Source organism: Peromyscus maniculatus, chromosome 6 (assembly GCF_049852395.1).
Source record: "Peromyscus maniculatus bairdii isolate BWxNUB_F1_BW_parent chromosome 6, HU_Pman_BW_mat_3.1, whole genome shotgun sequence".
NCBI lineage: Eukaryota > Metazoa > Chordata > Mammalia > Rodentia > Cricetidae > Peromyscus > Peromyscus maniculatus.
Genome location: NC_134857.1, coordinates 71,005,147 through 71,025,697, shown reverse-complemented (window position 1 = coordinate 71,025,697; position 20,551 = coordinate 71,005,147). Strand labels below are relative to the sequence as shown.

At 50.7% G+C, this 20,551-nt stretch overlaps 2 protein-coding genes across 5 annotated transcripts; both read right to left on the bottom strand.

Annotated features, from left to right (window-relative positions):
* Positions 1 to 2,152: 2,152 nt before the first annotated feature.
* On the bottom strand, positions 2,153 to 9,862 carry S100a16 (S100 calcium binding protein A16). 4 transcript variants are annotated; one of them, XM_042279449.2, is made up of 3 exons: positions 9,809 to 9,862; positions 3,115 to 3,286; positions 2,153 to 2,894 (listed from the first exon to the last, which is right to left on the bottom strand). In XM_042279449.2, exons 2-3 carry the CDS (start codon positions 3,265 to 3,267, stop codon positions 2,724 to 2,726), a joined length of 324 nt encoding a protein of 107 aa, XP_042135383.1. In that variant the 5' UTR covers positions 3,268 to 3,286; positions 9,809 to 9,862; the 3' UTR covers positions 2,153 to 2,723. The 4 variants fall into 4 exon arrangements, with proteins under 4 accessions (XP_042135383.1, XP_006976300.1, XP_076430598.1 ...); XM_006976238.4 differs by lacking the exon at positions 9,809 to 9,862 and adding an exon at positions 7,841 to 8,002; XM_076574483.1 differs by lacking the exon at positions 9,809 to 9,862 and adding an exon at positions 5,481 to 5,622.
* A 6,212-nt stretch (positions 9,863 to 16,074) lies between these two features.
* On the bottom strand, positions 16,075 to 18,127 carry S100a14 (S100 calcium binding protein A14). Its single transcript, XM_076574482.1, has 4 exons — positions 18,067 to 18,127; positions 17,645 to 17,761; positions 17,068 to 17,214; positions 16,075 to 16,855 (listed from the first exon to the last, which is right to left on the bottom strand). Exons 2-4 carry the CDS (start codon positions 17,672 to 17,674, stop codon positions 16,718 to 16,720), a joined length of 315 nt encoding a protein of 104 aa, XP_076430597.1. The 5' UTR covers positions 17,675 to 17,761; positions 18,067 to 18,127; the 3' UTR covers positions 16,075 to 16,717.
* Between the last annotated feature and the right edge of the window lie 2,424 nt (positions 18,128 to 20,551).

The following is a 20,551-nucleotide window of genomic DNA, read 5'->3' as shown; positions in this document are numbered from 1 at the left end:
AGCACCTTCTCACCAAAAGAGAAACCTGGACACCAATCCAACCATGAAACCTTTGACCTACATCTTGCCTGCAGGATGTGCTGGAGCAACGATGCTGGAGAACGTGTGGAAGTGACCAACCAATGTCTGATATAACTTGAGGCCACTCGAGGAGAGGAAGTCCATGCCAGACACTGGTTGGCTGGCCAGGAACCAGAGACTGGGTAGCCAACAGATCTAGGGTAGAACTAAACAGGACTGGTCTTTAAAAAAATCAATTAAGCCGGGCGGTGGTGGCGCACGCCTTTAATCCCAGCACTCGGGAGGCAGAGCCAGGCGGATCTCTGTGAGTTCGAGGCCAGCCTGGGCTACCAAGTGAGCTCCAGGAAAGGCGCAAAGCTACACAGAGAAACCCTGTCTCGAAAAACCAAAAAAAAAAAAAAAAAAAAAAAAAAAAAAAAAAAAAAAATCAATTAAATAATTCCTAGTGATATTCTGCTATACTCATAGATCAGTGCCTTGGCCAGTGGTTGGTCATACGAGAGGCTTCCTCTGGCAGCAGAGAGGAGCAGATGCAGAGACTCACAGCCAAACATTATTGGAGAGAATTCTATATTTGAGGTCTCCATCTGGTCCATCCTCTCGGAGCTCAGGGAATCACAAGGAAGAGGGGAGGAAAGATTGTAGGAATCCAGAGGGGATGGAGGACACCAGGAGAACACGGCTCACTAAATCAACTAAGCAGGGCTCACATGGGCTCACAGAGACTGAAGCAGCAAGCTTGGGGCCTGTAGGGTCTGCATCAGGTCTTCTGCATACATGTTGTGACCTAGCTTGGTGTTTTTGAGGAACTCCTAACTGTGGGAGCAGGTATGTCTCTGACTCTTTTGTCCGCTCTTGGGACTCTTTTCCTCCTATTGGGTTGCCTTGTCCAGCCTCAGTGTAAGGGCTTTTGCCTTGTCTGATTGTATTTTGTTTTGTTGTGTTTGGTTGTTGTCTCTTGGAGGACTGCTATTTCTTAAGGGAAACTGAGGCAGAGTGGATCCAAAGGAGAGGACAGGTGGGGGGAGCTGGGAGGCATGGAGGAAGGGAAACTGTGGTCAGGATGTACTGTATGAGAGAATAATCTCTTTTCAATAAAAAATAGATAGATAGATAGATAGATAGATAGATAGATAGATAGATAGATAGATAGATAGATAAAAATTAAAACTACGTTTGAAAAAAAAAAGTGTTATTGTGATGCTGAGGTGGGAAAGGAGGGCCAGCATGGCCTTGACACCAGCCTGTCTGAGACACACCAGTTTTACAAAGTTGAAAATCTTTAAATGGACTCCAATAAAAGTCTCTGCACTTGGGCCTGGTGGTGGCCCACACCCTTAATCCCAGCACTTGAGAGGCAAAGGCACTTGGATCTCTGTGAGTTCAAGGCCAATCTGGTCTACATAATGAGATCCTGTCTGAAAAAAAAAAAATGGAGAGGGAAAATAATCTCCGACTGTGCTTCTCTGGGGCAATCTTAAACTGTGGGGACAGGCTGAGTTTCCTGCAATGTGCCTATTGAGGTCTCCTCGGTGCAGTAGCAGAGAGAGATGGAAAAGCTGGCATTGTTCCCAGCAGCTGAAAACTTTGGTTCCCTTTCTGTCTCTGGCTTCCCATACCTCCCTCTCGTTACATCCTGTGTCCCCACCCCGAAACATCTCTGCACATCAGAATTATCCTCTGAGGAGGATCTAAGCCCTCCATGCTACTCGTGGCTCAAAACTGGAGGTCATAGGCCCTTTTATTTAACTGCAGTGAGGACTAAAGGACACCTACTATGCACCTAGAAGTTGAATTAGAGTCTGAGACTGGCTTACAAGGGTCTTTGGGGATTGCAGACAAACACCACCATGCTGAGCTATGTATCCCAGGCTGTCCTCGAACTCCAGACCCTTGTGTTTCAGCCTGGATTCTAGAATTACACATGTGTGCCATTGAGCCAAGTTTAACTTCTGGCTTTCTTTCTTTCTTTTTTTTTTTTTTTTTTTTTACCCCTTGCTTTATTTGCCTATGAGGTTTGCTTGTGAGATACCCTAGAGCCCCAGAGTCCAGGACAAAGACCACCAACATGGGATAAATGCCCAGGGAGTGTGGCAGATTTAAAGAACATCACAAAGGAACCAGCTAGGAGTTACAAACTCCAAATCCAGCCTTTATTTCAGTGGCAGAGCAGAGAGGAGGCTCAACCCAGGTTAGGTCATTCCCAGACAGAGACAGCTGGACGGGAGCCCCTGGGAACGCCTCTCCACCCAGCTAAGAGGTTGGGAGGAGAAGGAGAAGATAATACTGGTGCTGCCACTTCCACAGCTGCCACAGCCAGGAGCTGGGAGACCTCAAGCAGCAAGCTGACCTCCGGAGGTCAGGACAGAATCAGGCAAGGATCAGACGGGGAACATCAGACACTGCGAGAGTATACAGACTCAACAGGTGAGGAAACTCTTGGGGGCCCCCAGACAGCATTGGTATTTCACAAAGGGGACCCCCCCTCAGGGCCTGCAGGCTCCAGGGACTGAATGCTCAGGGAAGCATAACCACAGTGAGACACTCACAAAGAGGCCGTGATAGCCCCCCACCCCCTTGTGCTGTTCGGCAAGGGTAGGAAAGGGTCTGGAGGGAGAAGAGAGGAAAAAGTCGACGGAAAAGCATGGGAAGAACACTGGCGGGACGTGGGTCAGGACATGAAAAGGGGCCCAGAGGGGCCCCTAGCTGCTGCCCTGCTGCTCCTGCTGGCACTCTTGCTGGCGGATGAGGTTGGCCATGGGGCTGGTGATACCGCCTATCATGGTCCAGTATTCATCAAAGCTGATGCGCCCGTCATGGTTGGCATCCAGGTTCTGGATGAGTTTGTCAGCTGCCTTTCGGTTCCCTGTGTCCTGTAGAAGAACTGGAGTCAGTAAAGCTCGGGATGACCCAGACAGGACCCTAGGCAGAGTCCCAGAATCAGCCCTGACAGCAGCTGCCTTGGCCAGGACGGAAGAGCACAGGGAGGGGTCACTGAACCGGGCACGGGGTGGGGCTGGGGTGAGGGGGGCGGGGTGTCACTGAGAGGCCTGTGAGGAGCAGAGTAGGCCGGGAGAGCGGTAGTGAGGGTACCGTCAGCATGTGGTTCAGCTCTTTCTGGAGCATCTTGCGGAAGCCGCTCTTGCTGATCTTGTTCTTGACCAGGCTGTGCTTGGATACATATTTGTAGAAGTTTTCCACCAGGACGACAACTGCCTTCTCCAGCTCTGTATAGCAGTCAGCCATCTCACTGTCTCGGCTGGGTCTAGGAAGCAGAAAAAGAGGAGATGAGGAGAGACATCCCCCCCACACACACACACAGCCCCCCAGTACCCCCAGACTGCTTGTCTTCCGGAACAGGGAGGGAGGCAGAGCAGGCACAGCAGAGTGAGTGTGGGGGTGGTCCTGGAAGGAGAGCTATGTGGATCCTCTAACCCAGGTGTTCCCCAGCCAGACTGCCTACTGCCAAAACAGGTTCTCCAGGTCTTTCCTGTGCCCTAGGCAGTCATGCTCCCTGTCAGAGCCCTCTTGAGAGCAGGAGGTTCCTGTGGGAAGAGCAGGCAGGTAACTGTCCCCCTACACATACCCAGATCCCCTGTTCTGGGGAGCCATTGCTGGGAAGAATCAAGACAGAGAAGGCCAGGGGCTTTTACCTTCCATCCCAAGGACTGGCTGAGACCCCGGCCCTAGGACACAAACCAGGAATAGGAGCCCTTGGCCCACCTTCACCCCTTGTACCAGCTCTAAGGCAGTGAGTTCAGGGCCTCAGGCCACCACGGCCCCTCTCTAGGAAAGAGCAAGGTCCGGCTCCATCAGATTAGATTTTGTATGGCTCCCCTCCTGGCCACACCCTGTCAGCCTCTCCTCCCTCATAACCATTCCGAAGTATACATCATGGCACGATGACATTTTCACCCCATTACCTAAGGAAGATCCAGGCCCAGTTCTGCCCCAGCTGGAGACAGACTCTGGGGCCTCTGGACGCAGCAGCAGCAGCCTGGCAGAGGCCAGATGCATCACCCCCTCACCCCAGAACAAAAGGCACTCACACTCCAAGCGGATACAGCCTTCTGAATAACAGGATATGAGGGGAGCAGGCGGATCTACTCTGCGAGTCACCGCCCATGCCCAGAGCCCCTCCAAGTCAGCCTGGCAAATCAGACTCCCCTCCCACCCTCAGACACAAGAATGAAGTCCTGATGCCCTCACCCAGCTGGTCCCGGGAAGGGGAGGTGGACACAAAAGGACACCGCCACTCGGGCAGGCCTGAGCACCCACAGTCGGATTCAAAAAGGTGGTCTCCTTCACCAGGCCCCACCAGGCCTCCTGTCCTTCCCGCCTGCTTCTATCCCTTGCGGAGTCTTCTTTTCCCATGCCGGGGGCCCATCAGCCGGCACACTCCTCTCAGCTGAGGGCCTGTCATTCCGGCCCTCCCCAAACTGTGCCTGCGGGAAAACCTCTGTCACCTCTACTACGCTCCTCCTGCATTCCCACAGCCATGTCTGTCTTCACCACCTCAACACCAGCTGGGGTCATTAGCCGGGTTGGTTAGTCTCCGGCTCTTAAGTCTCCATCTACGGAGCCGGCATCGTGTTGTTTTGTTTTTTTTTTTTTTACATTCCGCTGCTGTTTTCTGATCCAAATAGCTGAATATGCAGATGTGAGGGCCAGCTTTTCTAACCCTGAATATACAACTACCCTCAATCTCTGTAACTGGCCTGGCCTACAATGCCTGGCCAAGTGCCCTGCTCCAGGGAGATGTTCCAATATTTCACCCTCTTCCAGCCCTGATGCCCAGCATCGAAGGTCCCTTCCAGCCTTCTATACTTTTGTGCATCTTTTTCTTAAGGGATGATCAGAAGGAAGAGGCCAGGATGCAGGAAAGAAGGAGAATTGAGAGGGAGCGGGGTCAGGCTGGGGCATCTCCGGTGGGAAATCCTCCCCTCCTTACCCTCCTAGCCACGCTGGTCTGTGGCTGGAAGAATGACGTATAGTGCCAGACCCACAGGAAACTATATTCTTCCCCATACTCTGTTTGTTAAGGGTGTAACAGTGTGGTTTAATATTTGAAAGACATTCAGACAAATTCTCTAACGTACACAAATTTCAAGCCATGATCTGTCTGCCCTGATGCCCTCGGGTGGGGTGAGGATGGCCCGTGGCCAGCGTTCCTGGAGATTCTGGAACCTGCACCAGGATCAGGAAGGGCGGCATTCAGCTTTCTCCCACCCAAGCCTTGAGAGCAAGAAAAGAATCAGAGAACCTCCCACCCCCTCACCATCCCAGAGCTGTTCCAAGGGAAGAGTTTCTGTAGGAAACAGTCAAGGAGAAGACAGGGAAGGAAATAATTGGGATGGTGTGACTCGGTTGCTCTCCCCAAAGGCAGGCCAGCCCTCCCTCTACCTGCCTTCCACCGACGTAGCCTCCTCCTGCCCCTTGGTGCTCTGCCCAATCCCTACCTGGCCTCTCGCAGCAGCCAAGCAAGCAATTGACAGAGAGACACCCAACAGATGATGCAGACACCTGCCTCAGGAGCACTGGGCCGACCAGAGATGCAGCTCTGAGTCTTTCCCAGGCCTTCTTCCCAGGGATCTCCTCCCCAGGTTCTTATAAAATGGACAGCTCTGAGATAAGCATCAGGACAAGTGCTTTTCTGGAGTTTTTCTGAAGACAGAGCATCAGAGCGAGGCAGTCAGGTGTCATTACTCTCCTTCCCCACCCTCCCCTGGGGGGCAGAAGACAGGCTCAGCTGCCCCGCCCATTTCACAGCCACCTGCTCCTTCCTGCAGCTGCCCCATCCTTCAGCCAGTCAGGCCCGAGGACCTCCAGGCATGGGGGAGGGACATGGTACTCTTCCCTTTCCAGCAGACCTATCCAGGAGGTGTTAGTTTCTTCCCAGGCAAGTCTTGGGAAGAGAGTCGGGGGGTCATGAGGAGATGGGAGTTATGGCAGCGCGCACTGAAGCTTTCCAAAGAAGCAGAAATGGGGGAATCACTTACCTCAAGGGGCCATTTACCTTGGGCCCCACCCTTCCCCCAATGTTCTCTTAGTCTCCTGGACTGATTCATCATTGAGCAACCAAGAGGCTCCCACCTCCCCACCCCCCCACCCCCGCCCACCTGAGCCCAGCTTGCTGACTTTTCCAAAAGCCCAAATTGCCCTGACTCCATGCCCCTGGATCTCAGCCACTCTAGCCCCACCCTCCCACCCCCAAATTCTGGTCCCCGCCCCTTTCAAAGAGCCTGCTCACCACCATCCCTTAGTCCACCTTGGTCTGGAACTCTGAATGTCCACCACACCCTCCAAGGTTCACCTCACACGCTTAAGTCGTAACTTATTTCCAAATGTTGAATATGTCCCTACTGTTACCTCTCCTACTCAGGATCCTCTCTAAAGCCTACAAGATTTTCAGTGTTGACTCTGCCATGCCCTGCGTCCCTCCCGGCTGCCGCAGATTCACTGGGCATTTCACCATTTGTCTGTTGACTCATTCACCAATGGCCTCATTTACCCATTTTCATTCATTCGCTTATACGCTCAGCAACACACTCACGGTCTCATTCATTCAGTCATTCCCTTCTCAATTAGCTCGCGCCTCCCCACAGCTATCAATGTACAGGGATAGTAAAATGACTGAACTGGACGAGGAATCTCCCTGTCCAAGGCTCTTGAGTGACTCTCTCCAGCCTCCCAGGCCCGGTCTCTGCTCCCTCGCGCTTTTCCCAGTGTCGGAGGCTAATGGTTCACAGAGGTGCTCCTGCCGTCTGCACCCTCCCAGGACTCGACATCACACCCATACATAAACACCTATGAGCAGAGAACTCTGCCAGTCCTGATCTGCTTGGGTACCCCATTTATCCTCAGCCAACTTCTGCTGAAGCAAGAAGTCCTTTGAATTTTTTTTCCCAACTCATAAAGTTGTAAGTGGGTGGCGAGCGCGCACACACACACACACACACACACACACACACACACACACACACACACACACACCCCTCTACCTCAGGCCTCCCCAACACTCATAGGACTTCTCTCCTGGGGAAAGGCTGAGCCCACCTTACCCTCACCCCTGCCCTTGCCCCTCTGGGCTGGGCGGGCAAACACTCCTACAGTACAAGTGGCCCTGCCAGGCAAAGCCAGTCAAGCTGAGACCTGCCTCGGTCCTGGCATGGAAAAGCTGCCAGTCTCAAGCTCCACTCCTTTCTCTTTCTTTCTCCCCTTCCAGGGGACCTCCCAGGCTTCCCCAGGCCCCTCCCAAGGAACACCACCCAGAGCAAATGAGGCCTGCATGCAGCCCCTGCCTGTGCCTCAGGTGGAAGAGAAGCCACCTCAGCCCCTGCCTCCCTTTCCCGGCTTCTTAGGAGCTCTGGGCCCTCTCCAATTCCTCCTGGACCCCATTGTCTTTCCCCGGTCACAGCTACCGTAGCCCAGTGAGGCCTGTGTCTAGAGTCCGATCGCCCCCAACACCCACCAAGAAATTGCTCGCCCTGTTCCCCGTTTAAAGAGGACGCAACAGCTGTGGGCAAGGCCCTGGAATGTTCTGCCCAGTGTCCCAGCCCCTGGAGCTGAGCCAGGGCAGCTGCTTGGCCAAGGAGAGGGGCTTACTACCCTGCCTAGTCCTCTAAGGGTTTCACAAAGCCACTAGGGGCCCTCTTTGCCTAACCAGCCTTTAGGGAGAGTTAATGACCAACCTCTTCTGCCCTGTGTCGGGCAGGCACCTCTCCCCTGGCTCCCTTCCTTGACCCTTCTTCTGACCCGCCAAGGCTTCAGGGTGCCCCCAGCAACCCCAGCCCTCCCCAGCCCGGCCTGCAAGGCTCACCTGCCTCCACGTTGTCCACCTCCTCCAGCAGGGCTCTGAGGCCTGGGCTCTGGCACTGACAGCCAGGCAAGCTCCTGCTCAGCGGAGCCAGGACTCCTCCCCACAGCACTCCCAGAATCTGTCCCACTCCCTCTCGGCTTTGCCTGGCTGAGCTGGCTGTGGGAAGGTAGTGACTGAACTCTTGACTTGGCCCTGGGGTTGGGCCCTTGTTAAAGGGGTACACACCTTTTTTTTTTAAACACCCCTCTACCCTCACCCTAGAGGGAGTGGTGGAAGCTGGCACTCCCCCAACCCCACCCTCCTAACCCCACAGGCTCTGAGCAGAACTAACAAGATAGAGGAAAGAAAAGGGAGGCTCATGACCTGCCCTTCTCACCCAGGTCACTGAAAGCCAGGTTTCAGGGCAGCCTCCACCAAAGACCGAGTTCAGTAGATTCCCAGACAGCCTACCTGGCCACAGGAACTTCTGCACTGTTGGGATCTACGGACTCTAACACCCGATTTCTGTTGGCCAGAGCAAGAGGGCACACACAGAAGCTCTTTCTGGTCTCCCTTCCCCGGCTCAGCCACCCTGAGCTCAGAAACACATTCCTAAGACCCTCCTTCAATGGCAGATGCCTCCTCTGTACACACCTTTCCTGCAGGTACCCAAGGAAACTGGCCAGCTTGACTTCCTTTCAGAGGGCAGCAGCCAAAACAGAGGGGACCCTTTGGCCCACTCCTGTGATGACTTCTGTCAGGTCCCAAAGAGCCCCCCCCTCCAAAAAAAATGGCTAACTTGCCTATTGGCATATCAAAGCACATGCCACTCTCAGCACCCATTACAGAATCCTGGCTCCTCTCAACACACACACACACACACACACACCCTCTCAGCACACACACACACACACACACATCCTAAACCTCTCCAGCCTGAGCTTCCCTTCCCTCCCCTTCCCCCAGCTTCTGATTCCTATATAACCCAGCCATTTTGATCACACACTGTCTTGGTTCTCTTTATCCTTTCGGCTTCTCTCTCGGTCCCTCCACTCTTGGCTCCTGGTCCCCTCTCTCTCCTCTTCCTCTTGCTATATTCCCTCCTCCCTCCCACGGCCTTGTCTCCTCTGCGGCCATGTTCAGACTGGACGCTGCCAGTTGCTTCTGGCTGTTCTCTCCCTCATATCTACACCAGAACCCTTCTCCTCGGCCATCCCTAGGAGCAGTCAATGTCTTCCTCATTGTCATTCATGTGGGTGCTTGAAACTCAGGAGGGGCACATATGGGTCTCCTTCCAAGGGGCTCAGCCTCTCTCTTTCTCTCTCTTTGACTCTCCTAAAGAATGTACAGATCTCGCTGGGCGGTGATGGCACACGCCTTTAATCCCAGCACTCGGGAGGCAGAGGCAAGCGGATCTCTGTGAGTTCCAGGCCAGGCTGGTCTACCAAGTGAGTTCCAGGAAAGGCACAAAGCTACACAAAGAAACCCTGTCTCGAAAAACCAAAAAAAAAAAAAAAAGAATGTACGGATCTCTATTGCAGTGGTTCTGAACCTATGGGTCACAAACCCTTTGGGGGTCAAACAACCCTTTCACAGGGGTCGCCTGAGACCATCAGAAAACACAGACATTTGCATTATGGTTCATAACAATAGCAAAAGTTGCAGTTATGAAGTAGGAACGAAAATATGGTTGGGGGTGACCACAACACGAGGAACTGTATTAAAGGGTGGCAGCACTGGGAAGGTTGGGAACCCTGCTCTATTGGAATCTTCCCTTTTCCTGTTGCTAGAGTTTTCCTGCCTTGCCCAAAGTCAGGACAAATCTGTCACCCGCCAGTCCCACAGCCGCTCAGACCCAACCAAGTAAACACAGAGACTTATATTGCTTACAAACTGTATGGCCGTGGCAGGCTTCTTGCTAACTGTTCTTATAGCTTAAATTAATCCATTTCCTTAAATCTATACCTTGCCACGTGGCTGGTGGCTTACCGGCATCTTCACATGCTGCTGGTCATGGCGGCGTCTGTAATGTCTCTCTGCCTCAGCCTTCCGCTTCCCAGAATTCTCCTCTCTCCTTGTCCCACCTACTTCCTGCCTGGCCACTGGCCAATCAGTGTTTTATTTATTGACCAATCAGAGCAATTTGACATACAGACCGTCCTACAGCATTTTCCCAAAAGCTTCTCCCAATCCACGGCTTCAGCTGTTTCCTCCTCTACCTGCTCTACTCCTCTACTGGGTATGTGTCACCCTGGAGCTACCTAATTTGTCTATGATTACTACAAAAGCCACACTCATGTGCCAGAAAGCTCATCCTACCAGAGCCCCTAGCGCGTGGAAAACAATGCCTCTCCTCTGTGATTTGGAACATGTCTCTCTGACAAGGCTCTCAGTCCCTCCTGGGGATGCTCCAGGTTGAAATTCTTGTCACCATAACACCTCCTCTGCTCCCTTTGTTCTCACCTCCTTCCTGGAGTTTCCTCACTTCTCCCTAGAAGCTGCAGTCCCATGGTTTCCTATTGTCCTCCTGGACCTCTACAACATTGGAATCTCCCTCAGGCAGAGTTCTGTCTGGGACCCTTGTCTCTTCTGTCTCTCAGCTGCCTCCTGGAAGTCCCACTGCTTCCTGACGCCCTCCCGGCCTTGTGTGACCTTTTCTCTTCTTCCTCAGACTCAGAGATTGCATTAAAGTCTCACTGTCTTACTGTAAACAACTTGGTCTCAGTACAGCTCAATCAATGACCAAAGCTTGACATCACTGGTTTTGAGATACTCTCATATGGTAACAATCTCTGCCACTGCACAAACAAATGATCCCCAAAATCTCTGCTCTACACTTCCAAAAGTCTCTTATCTCTAAGGTTTTACTATTTTCCTCTCTTAAAAACCTTTTTATCTCAGATGGTGGTGGCACACGCCTTTAATCTTAGCACTAGGCAGGCAGAGGCAGGCAGATCTCTGAGTTTGAGGCCAGCCTGGGCTACAGAGTGAGCTCCAGGGCTACACAGAGAAACCCTGTCTCAAAAAACAACAACAACAACAAAAATATTTTATCTTTACTATTTCTTTGCTTTCTGCTCTCAAATAATCTCTTAAGATTATGTTGTAAACTATCCCAGAATGTGTAAATTCACTGGGTATGTTTTAAAAATCTGTAACAAAATTTAACTTAAAACTTATAACAAAGGGCTTATAATTACAAATCTATACATAGGTTATCTTAATTTGCTACAACATATGTATACACACACACACACACACACACACACACACACACACACACACACACAAACAGACATTCAATTCTTTTTTTTTTTATCCCCAAGACAGGGTTTCTCTGCATAGTTTTGGAGCCTGTCCTGGAATTAGCTCTGTAGACCTAGCTGGCATTGAAATGGCAGAGATCTGACTGCCTCTGCCTCCTAAATTCTGAGATTAAAGGCGAGTGCCACCACTGACTGGCAATGATTTTATTCTTCTTTAGAATATAGTGTATATGTAACTTGGCTTCAACTCCTGTTTTTTAAAAAAATAGATCTACTAAAAAATAGATGTTTTTAAATAGCAACCATGTGGCTCACCTCCATCTTGGCTGATGACCTCATCAGGATGGAAGGATCCATGTGTCTGGCAGCCAACTTTATCGGGGTTAAAAGAGAGTACACACAATGTGACTTCATCACCAATCTTGATTGAGATGACCACATGGTATAAACCAATTAAGGCAACACTCATAAAACTCCTTAGTCCTACTGAACCCTCTGTTTATCATTCTATCTCCTTTTTAGACTAAGGAGGTCTAAAATATTTTGGATTAGAATAGATTTTTATGTGATAATAAATTTGTGAGTTTACTCAGGTTAACAGAAACCAACTTAGAGATGTATGTCTAACCACTTACATCTTTGCTAACTGTTCAATACCAGGCTTCTAGAACATTTTTAATAACAAACAACATGTTTGATTAATAATGTATATTTGATAAATAAGGTTTATAAATTCCTAAGATCTACTCAGGTTAACAATAGCTGACTTGAAGATGCATGTCTCTCCTCTTTGTCTTTGCTAGCTTTTCTAAGCTTTATCTTCTGGGATAAACTGAATCATACAAGAAACTGATATTCTGTAATCATTCACTATAAAGAATCAAGAAGCCAGGTAGTGGTAGTACACCCCTTTAAACTCAGCACTTGGGAGGCAGAGGAAGGCAGATGGCAGATCTCTGTGAGCTAAGACCAACCTTGTCTATAGAGTGAGTTCCAGACAGAGCTATACAGAGAAACACCATCTCAAAAAGCAAACAGACAGACAATAACAATAAAAGAAAGATCAATAAAATAAGTTTCCCAATCCCTCTGTGGACTGTATTTATGGTTATGGGTTTGTAAAATTCCCAGTCTCTTTGTAGACTTTATTTATGGTTTAAAGTTTTATTTTGGTGCTAAAGGATCTTAAACTCCAAATTTTAAGACTCAAACTTAACAGAGATAAAATTGTAAAATCCTGATCTTATAAAAAGTATTAACTAAGCTGGGTGGTGGCACATGCCTTTAATCCCAGCACTTGGGAGGCAGAGGCAGGGGGATCTCTGTGAGTTCGAGGCCAGCCTGGTCTACAGAATGCGTTCCAGGACAGCCAAAGATATGCAGAGAAACCCTGACTCAAAAAATAAAAAATAAAATAAATAAATAAATAAATAAATAAATAAAAGTACTAACTTGTTGTAAACTAGTAAAGATAATTAAGACATGCAAGTTTTTTTTTTTTTTTAAGATTTATTTATTTATTATGTTTACAGTATTCTGCCTGCATGTGTCCCTGCAGGCCAGAAGAAGGAACCAGATCTCATTACAGATGGTTGTGAGCCACCATGTGGTTGCTGGGAATTGAACTCAGGATCTCTGGAAGAGCAGTAGGTGCTCTTAACCACTGAGCCATCTCTCCAGCCCTAAGACATGCAAGTTAATGGTCAGTCACCTTATAAATGATCAAATTCTTTAATGTACTAAAAAACTATGCTCATAAGCCACACTAAGTACAAATGTAATTCATTTATGGGGACAAGCTTTATTTAGCCTCCTGTATATGTTTTTCAAGGTTAATCCTAAAGTAAGTAAGTAAAAAGAAGTAAATTCTTCTTAACTCAGGCATACTTAACAGATGATGGCCCTCAAACTCCTCAGAGATCTGCTAAATATGGCATTGAAAATGTTTAATGGAAAAAGCTTCCTGTGATAGACAGAGCTGCCACTCCTAACAATGACCCCCAGGTTTCCAAAGAAGACAACAGGGCACAGATGACTTCACCTGGATTGTGGTAACACTAACCACTGGACGAAGAACTGACCCATGCCTCACCCACACCAGGGCTTTGCCCAAACTGTGGACACTGTTGAGTTGGCGGTCCTACTCTGCCTCACCAAGGTATGCCAGTTTCCCCAAGTTCCTCCTCCACAGGAAAATCTCTCAGATCTCTGGGTCCAGCAGTCAAAGGCCAATGCTGCATCCTGTAGTAGCTGCCCCCAACGAAGCCATTGAGACCACCATGGAGCACCTACGCTAACCATCTAGGTAGCCATTTTAATTGATACAGAGGCCGTTTGGATTATACTTCCTGTTATAATTTATCCCTCTCAAGTCTCTGATGCTGTTGATGACTAACTGTTGTTGTTAACAGCAGCAAGAAAACCAGCTCCTTCCCCAAGGCTGTATGGCCTGGTCAGTCCATTTCAAAAGATATGAGCTACTAGGTCTCCTGCTGAGAAAGGCAGACACAGACAGTTTACCTTGCCTGCAGCCTTCACACTGAAAGAGATGCACTCACAAAACAGGTTTCCGTGTGACTTTTTTTTTTTTTTTTTTTTTGGTTTTTTCGAGACAGGGTTTCTCTGTGTAGCTTTGCGCCTTTCCTGGGACTCGCTTGGTAGCCCAGGCTGGCCTCGAACTCACAGAGATCCGCCTGGCTCTGCCTCCCGAGTGCTGGGATTAAAGGCGTGCGCCACCACCGCCCGGCTCCGTGTGACTTTTTACTATTCCTTTATTTAAAGGAATTTGCTTTGCAATGACTGCCCTCGGGAACCAATCACCTGTGTCTCATGACAACTGATTGGGTGGAAAGAAAAGGTTTGAAGCTTGTGTAAGTTGTAAGGGTCTAAAAAAAAGTGATTGAAGGTATGTAAATGCAAGTTGTAAAGGTCTGAGGATGTGAAAACTTAAGTTGTGAGGGTCTAAGAAGATGTTTTGTTTCTGTTTGGTTTGGCTTGGTTTTTGGTTTTTCAAGACAGGGTTTCTCTAGATAACAGCCCTGGCTGTCCTGGAACTCCCTTTGTAGACTAGGCTGGCCTCAACTCACAGAGATTCTCCTGCCTCTGCCTCCTGAGTGCTGGGATTAAAAGCATGTGCCACCACCGCCTGGCTGGTTGATTTCTAAGTATGAACTTAAAAGTGCTTCTCATTGTGTTAAAGACATCTGTGCAATCTCTAGATAGAGGAAAGCCTATTCATGCTTTTAACTCAGAATTATTTGTGGGGGGGGGGTCCCCAAGCTTTTATTATGACTCAAAGGTATGAGTCAATTTTCTACAATGTGAATTTCAGTACAAAGAATTACAAAGAATGATAATGCTAATATATACAAAACTATTTTTGTAAACTTAAAAAATTCTTGTAAGCTTCAAGGGAGTCATGAGACTTGGATCTACTTCTCACAGGTCAAAGACTCCAGATAAGTAGTCCTGTCAATCAACAGCCTAAGTTTCCCTACCTGCCTATTTCTGAGGGTGGGATTTCTCTCCCCTGGTCTTGGGACTCCTCCCCTCCTTCAATTACCAGGCCCATGGGCCTGGAAGTTTCAAGTGTACACCCAAGATAAAAATTTTCCCCTACGTTCCTTAACTTTACCTTCGGTCCTATACCTAGCCTATGCCTGTCCCAGCAGATTTCCAATCAGCTGGAGTGCAGACTGCTCCAAAACTCCCTGAAATACTGCAGCCCCAGATGTTCCTTGGAATCTGCATTCTAGACTGTTCCAAAGCAGCCTGCACTTCACTAGCCCCAGGTGGTCCCTCAGAACCTGGGCAGTGAGCAAAACAGACCTCCTCTAGCCTGCACCCTTCTCTTCTTCCAGCATTCTTGGGCCCCCAACAACGATGTCCCAATTTCAACTAAGAAAGAAGTTACAGAAGAGATTACCTCACCCCTAATCATCAACAAAAAGGCTGGAATGTCAGATTCCCAAAGAAACCCCCGGCCAAATGGCAAACTGTGGTGCCTCTTTAGCCCACCAAAGCCAGGCTCTCTCCATTGCAAGTACCTTACATAGAGCCCTGGCTCCTCTGGGCACTTCTCACCCCCATGCCCTACCCTAAACCTCTCCAGCCCCGGAGCCTGGCCCCCCTCCCCCAGCTTCTGACTCCTATCATAACCCAGCCATTTTGCCACACACTCTTGGTTCTTCTTTGTCCCCTTGGTCCTCGGCTCCTTTCCTGGTCCCCTCTCTTGTCTGTCTGTCTGTCTGTCTGTCTGTCTGTCTCTCTCTCTCTCTCTCTCTCTCTCTCTCTTTTCCTCTCTCATTCTCTGTTCCTCTCTCTCTCTCCTCTCATGGCCCGGTCTATTCTGCTGGCCACATTCAGTCTGGACTCTTCCAGATGCCTCTGGCTGTTCTCTCCCTCATCTCCACAATAAAAACCTTCTCCTCAACCACACCAATGTCCTCACTTTCATGCACCTTCCACTTATGAGGCACCCACTGTGTCAGGCTTCCTGGCAAGTACTTCAGGTGATGGGTCACATCCTCCTCCTCTGAGAGGACTATTCACACCCCCATGAGGAAACACACTGAAAGAGAGTGCCCAGAGTTCAAAGCCATAAGTGGCAGAGTTGAGATCCAACCTCCAGCCACTCAACCTGTTTCTTAGTGCCCATTTCCCTTGACATTAGTCAGCTGTGCCCCAGGACACAGGGTTCATTCCTTTCCCCAGGTATGAATACATGCCTTCATCTCCTATCAGAGGACCAGCCCAGGCAAGGAGGAGCCTGTCTCTCTGCGAGGAATTATCTTCTTCAGCTTTTAGGGCTGGGACCACCCTCAACCCAAGTCCATGGAGAGAAGTGAGCACCTAATCTCTTCCACTGCCAACCACCCCATCCTCCTGTCTCTCACCCACTAATGACTCCGCCGTTTGCCTCAAAGAACCCCTCACCCCTGACCCCTGAAGACTGGGCAAAGGAGAGGAACAAACAGTCAAGACAACATATTTTACTTTTTCCAATATTTTTATTAATCAAATATTATAAAATAACTGTCATCCACAAATGCCCAAGCACCTAGCTGGTCCTCTCACCCCAAACCTCTGAAGTCACGCCCTCCTTGGCCTCTTTTGCAACTCTGCTCCTGTTTTGCCCTGCTCCTACTCAGAGACAGACCCTGGAAGGAGGATGGGGCGGAGCCGGAAGCAGCAAAGATGGCACAAGGCTGACAGCTACAGTTGAAGTCGGACAAGATTAGAGGGATAGGTTCTCAGACACCCTTTTCAGGACCAAGCATCCAGCCAGCTTCCCAGCCCCATTCTTCAGATCACTTCCCATAGCCCAGTTCCTTTCTGCCCTTCCCCTACTCCCAAGGGCTTGGCCCTTACCCCGCCAGGATCCCTGCAAATCCTCTCCAGCCCCACCCCACCCCCTGAGCTCCCCTAGGAAGAGGACTTCTGGACCCAGGAGCTCCACAGAGCACCCTAGATGAGTGCACAGAGCCCACAGGGAAGGCTGTCCTCACGGAGATGAGGAGAGGTGCAGGCTGGGGAATGGGGTGGTGGGGGTAGAGAAAAATTTTATTCCCAGGCTCAGGGCCTGGAAAATCCCCTACCCCCAACACCCCCAACAAGTTCCAAGAAGAGGTCCTCAGCTCCGAGCAACAGGGCTTTCCATCTTCACACTCTTGGCTGCTTCTCCAATCAGCTCCCAGAAGCTTCCAAACTCCAGTTTCGTGTCATTACAGTTGCCCAGGTTGGCAATTTTCTCTTCTAGCCCACAGTTGCTCTGAGGACAGGAAAGATACCACAACTCAGCAAGACACTACCTCCAGACCTTCCTGCCCCACCCTGGCCCGGGGCGGGTAGGAGGGCAGGAGCCTACCAGGCGTTGGCAAGAGGGAGAGACACAGGGTGACCAGTGCCAGTGTGGGTGGGGTCCTGGAGCACTAGTCTGGGAAGCCAGGGGTCTGGGTGGGGTGGGGTCCACTCCCTCAGTACCGGCATGAGGTGTGGCAGCTGCTGGGTAACCAGGTCTCGTAGTTCAGCCGGAGTCAGTGTCTCCTTTCCACCCTCCACAGAGTACTGATGGAAGTTCTTGATGAGGGTCTCAATGGCCCTCTCTACATCACTGAATTCTTGGGCATCCTGAAGACAGGAGACACAACCCACATCAGGAGGGCCCACCCACCCTACAAAACCCTTCCCAGGAGCCTTGGAAAATCAACAGGCTAGAAAGCAGCTAGAAGACAATCCAGAGCCCAGAATCCTACCCCCCTTCCCTCTCCCCTAGCCCAGGCTCCAGGCCACAGTGGCCTCTTGCCCTAAGCCATAGATTGGGCAAGCCCCACAACCCCAGATCCCAGGCAGGGCAGGCCCCAGCATGTGCCCAGACATCCTATTTCCAGAAGAACTCCATTTGCATCATCCTGGGTACCCATAAGGGAGGGGATTGGGGGCTTACTGGCAGTATCTACAGGGCAAGGCCTAGGAAAGCAGCAGAAGTCAGTGGAGGCATGAACCCCCCCTAACAAGAAGAGTGTAAGAACAGAAAGACCAGCCAGATGAATGGGCCCACCTCAGCGTTGGCTGACCGACACTGTCCCATGGTGCCTAGTACACTGGTCCTTCCGAGAGTTAGTTTTGTCGTCTGTCCTATAGCCTGCCCCACAGGAGCTGATGGCTCATGATCTGCCTGGAAAAGGGGGGGGGGGGAAGGCCTGAGATGAGGAGAGAGCTCTTCATTCTTTTTTCATGGCTGCGTTTGGCTCCACCCAACAGACACCTTCACCTAAGCGGTTGGCTTCTGCTCCACACAGATCCAGTCCCTGCCCAAACTCTAGGAGCTAAGGCCACAGCCCCCAGGCCAACCCACTCAGAGGGAATCCCCCTGGGCCTCCCTCTCCCCACCTCCTCCAGCCACCCCTGTGAGACTTGGGCGAGAGAGGCATGGGGTACTCCCTGAAGAGCGACTAGGCTGAAGGCGCTGGACTTTCTTACCTGCTGGCAGCTGCAGAGACGGGGATGGAGGAGCCAGCTCACCTGAACTCGGCTCTTATACCTGGGGGAAGGGAGGGGAAGCCAGGGGCAGGGCCACCCCAGCCACCCCAGCTATTGCAGCCTCCCGGGCTGGGAGCCAGCTTTGTGAGCCCCACCCTCTACAGCGCTAGTCAGTTCCCACCCCTACCATGAGGAGGAAGCCATGGAGGGCTGGGGATGGGATGCCCCTGGCACAAGATCACCTTACAGAGTCCCAGGGAGAGAAGAGAAGGAAGGCAAGGGGGCGCAGAAGGAGCCATACCCGGGAGGGTAGGAACCCCGTAGCAGCCCTGAGGCAGGGAGCAGAGGGAGTCTGCACGGAAGGAGAAGCAAGGGCTGATCAAGGTGGATTTGTGGGATGAGGAGCTTGAAAGAGATCCCCGGGGGTCTCTGTGCTTGGACGCTCGCTCGCTTGCGCGCTCTTCTCTCCTCTCCCTCCCAACCAGAGCGAATTTGGCTAGTAACACTCAGGCCTGCTGAAACCCAGAGCCTTGCTAGCCTTTCCCAGTCCTGATGGCATAGAGATAAAAAGGTTGAAAGGAAGGGCCAGAGCAGTGCACCCTGGTACTGGGAACCAACCGCACCGAACCTTCGCCTGACGTCCTGCCAGCGCCTTGCAGCCGCCCAGGGCACACATGTGCAAGGCTCAAAGGAGTTCCCTGGCAGGGAACAACCTCTCCAAACTGGTTGGGCTGCCACCTCTTCCCCCCCCCCCCTCCACCTCCCTCCAAATCCTATCCCTTCCCTGAACAGCATGTCAAACACCAGAACTCCAATCTACTACCCAGGAACCCCAGGGGGAGCCTAAACTATACTTCCTGGGACTGTGACCAACCCAACTAGCCCTCCTTACCTAACCAGGACCTAGGACCTGGGCCGCTAAAGTCATGGGAAGGACAGACCACGGTGGACAGACCACGGTGGAAGAACTGAGGGGTCAGCAGAAGGATTGTATGGGCCTAGACTCAAACTTCCCTTCCTAACTCTGAAATCAGAGCAGATATGCAGATGGTGATCCCTGTGTCACCTGCTGGAGGTCCCCTGTATTTCTGGTCTCAATCGGGGACTCTACCACAACAGTCTCCTTTGGAAAGCTCCTCTGAAGGGCTTCAGTCTGGAGACACTACAAGGGTCTTGCCGTCAGAGGGCTTCTCAGAGCCCCTCAGCCTGGGTTCCCACTGAGAGCCCAGTGATCCCTCTGAGGTCCCTCTCCTGGCATGTGATGGGGAATTTGTCTCTGCTAATTTTCCTCCGGTTAACTAGCTGCCCCACGTGGACACCCACAGTTACAGCAGTGAGAACCCAAGAGGCTTACATCATCGCCACACCCCTACTCTCTCTAGTGGCGAGTTGTGCAAACCACTTGCCCCTCGAGTCGGAGAATGCAGGGTGGGGACAACTCTGTCCCTGAGCACCCCACACGACCACAGCTCCCTCTCCCTCTCATATTTGAGCCGCACTTCTCCAGTCCAGCTCTAGCGATTCTTGTCCTTGCAACCTCGCCTCCCTAAAAATGTTTCCTCAAAGCCAGGCGTGGTAGTTTACGCACACCTGTTCTCCCAGCGCCGGTGAAGCGGAGGAAGGAAGATAGCTGAAGAGAGCGAGACTCCATCTCAAGACAATCCCAAGGGGGCTGGAGAGATGGCTCAGCAGTTAGGAGCACTGACTGCTCTTCCAGAGGACCCACATGGCAGCTCACAAGTGTGTGTAACTCCAAGATCTGACACCCTCACACAGACACACATGCAGGCGAAACACCAATGCACATCAAATAAAAATAAGCAAATTATTAAAACAATAACAATACAAAAAGAAAGAAAAAAAAAGCTAAAAGAGCCCTGGGGGTGCGACTCCTCCCAAATGCCTAACACGTGCAAGATCTTAGGTTAATCCTCAACACTGTAAAAATTGGATTAATTAATCTTAACAGCTGTGACAGTTAACGAGGGAAATATGGGTAAAATGTTTAGCAGGTGTTCATTGTCGTGACCAGCCAAAGTACAAACTCCAGGACTTACATGGGGAAAACTGGAAGCTGGAGCCATGGAGCTGAGCCTCGGGAGCTGCCTGCCTCGAATCTCCGCATTTTTCTTTCTTTCTTTTAAAATGACTTATCTATTTTTACTTTATGTACATTGGTGTTCTGCCTGCCTGTATGTCTGGGCTGGGGTCTCAGATCCCTTGGACCTGAACTATAGACAGTTGTGAGCTGCCCTGTGGGTGCTGGGACTTGAACCCAGGTCCTTTGGAAGAACAGCCAGTGCTCTTAACCACTGAGCCTCTCCAGCCCCCACGTCTCCATATTTTTCACTCATCAACTATGTGTTTATTGAGCATCTGCCTAATGCAAGACCTATTGCTATGTCGCACATGCTGAGGACTGAGTTCTGTCCTGAACAGCAGAGGGATGAAGAAATCATATAGGAGGTGGGATGCTAGATGCTGC

Excerpts from the sequence above, each read along its gene's own strand:
- S100a16 (XM_042279449.2), bottom strand. The coding sequence starts at position 3,267 with ATGGCTGACTGCTATACAGAGCTGGAGAAGGCAGTTGTCGTCCTGGTG. Across the intron at positions 2,895-3,114 it reads AGCTGAACCACATGCTGACG|GACACAGGGAACCGAAAGGC; the intron begins GTACCCTCACTA and ends GTTCTTCTACAG.
- S100a14 (XM_076574482.1), bottom strand. The coding sequence starts at position 17,674 with ATGGGACAGTGTCGGTCAGCCAACGCTGAG. Across the intron at positions 17,215-17,644 it reads GTCGGTCAGCCAACGCTGAG|GATGCCCAAGAATTCAGTGA; the intron begins GTGGGCCCATTC and ends TCCTGTCTTCAG. Across the intron at positions 16,856-17,067 it reads AGCTGCCACACCTCATGCCG|AGCAACTGTGGGCTAGAAGA; the intron begins GTACTGAGGGAG and ends TCCTGTCCTCAG.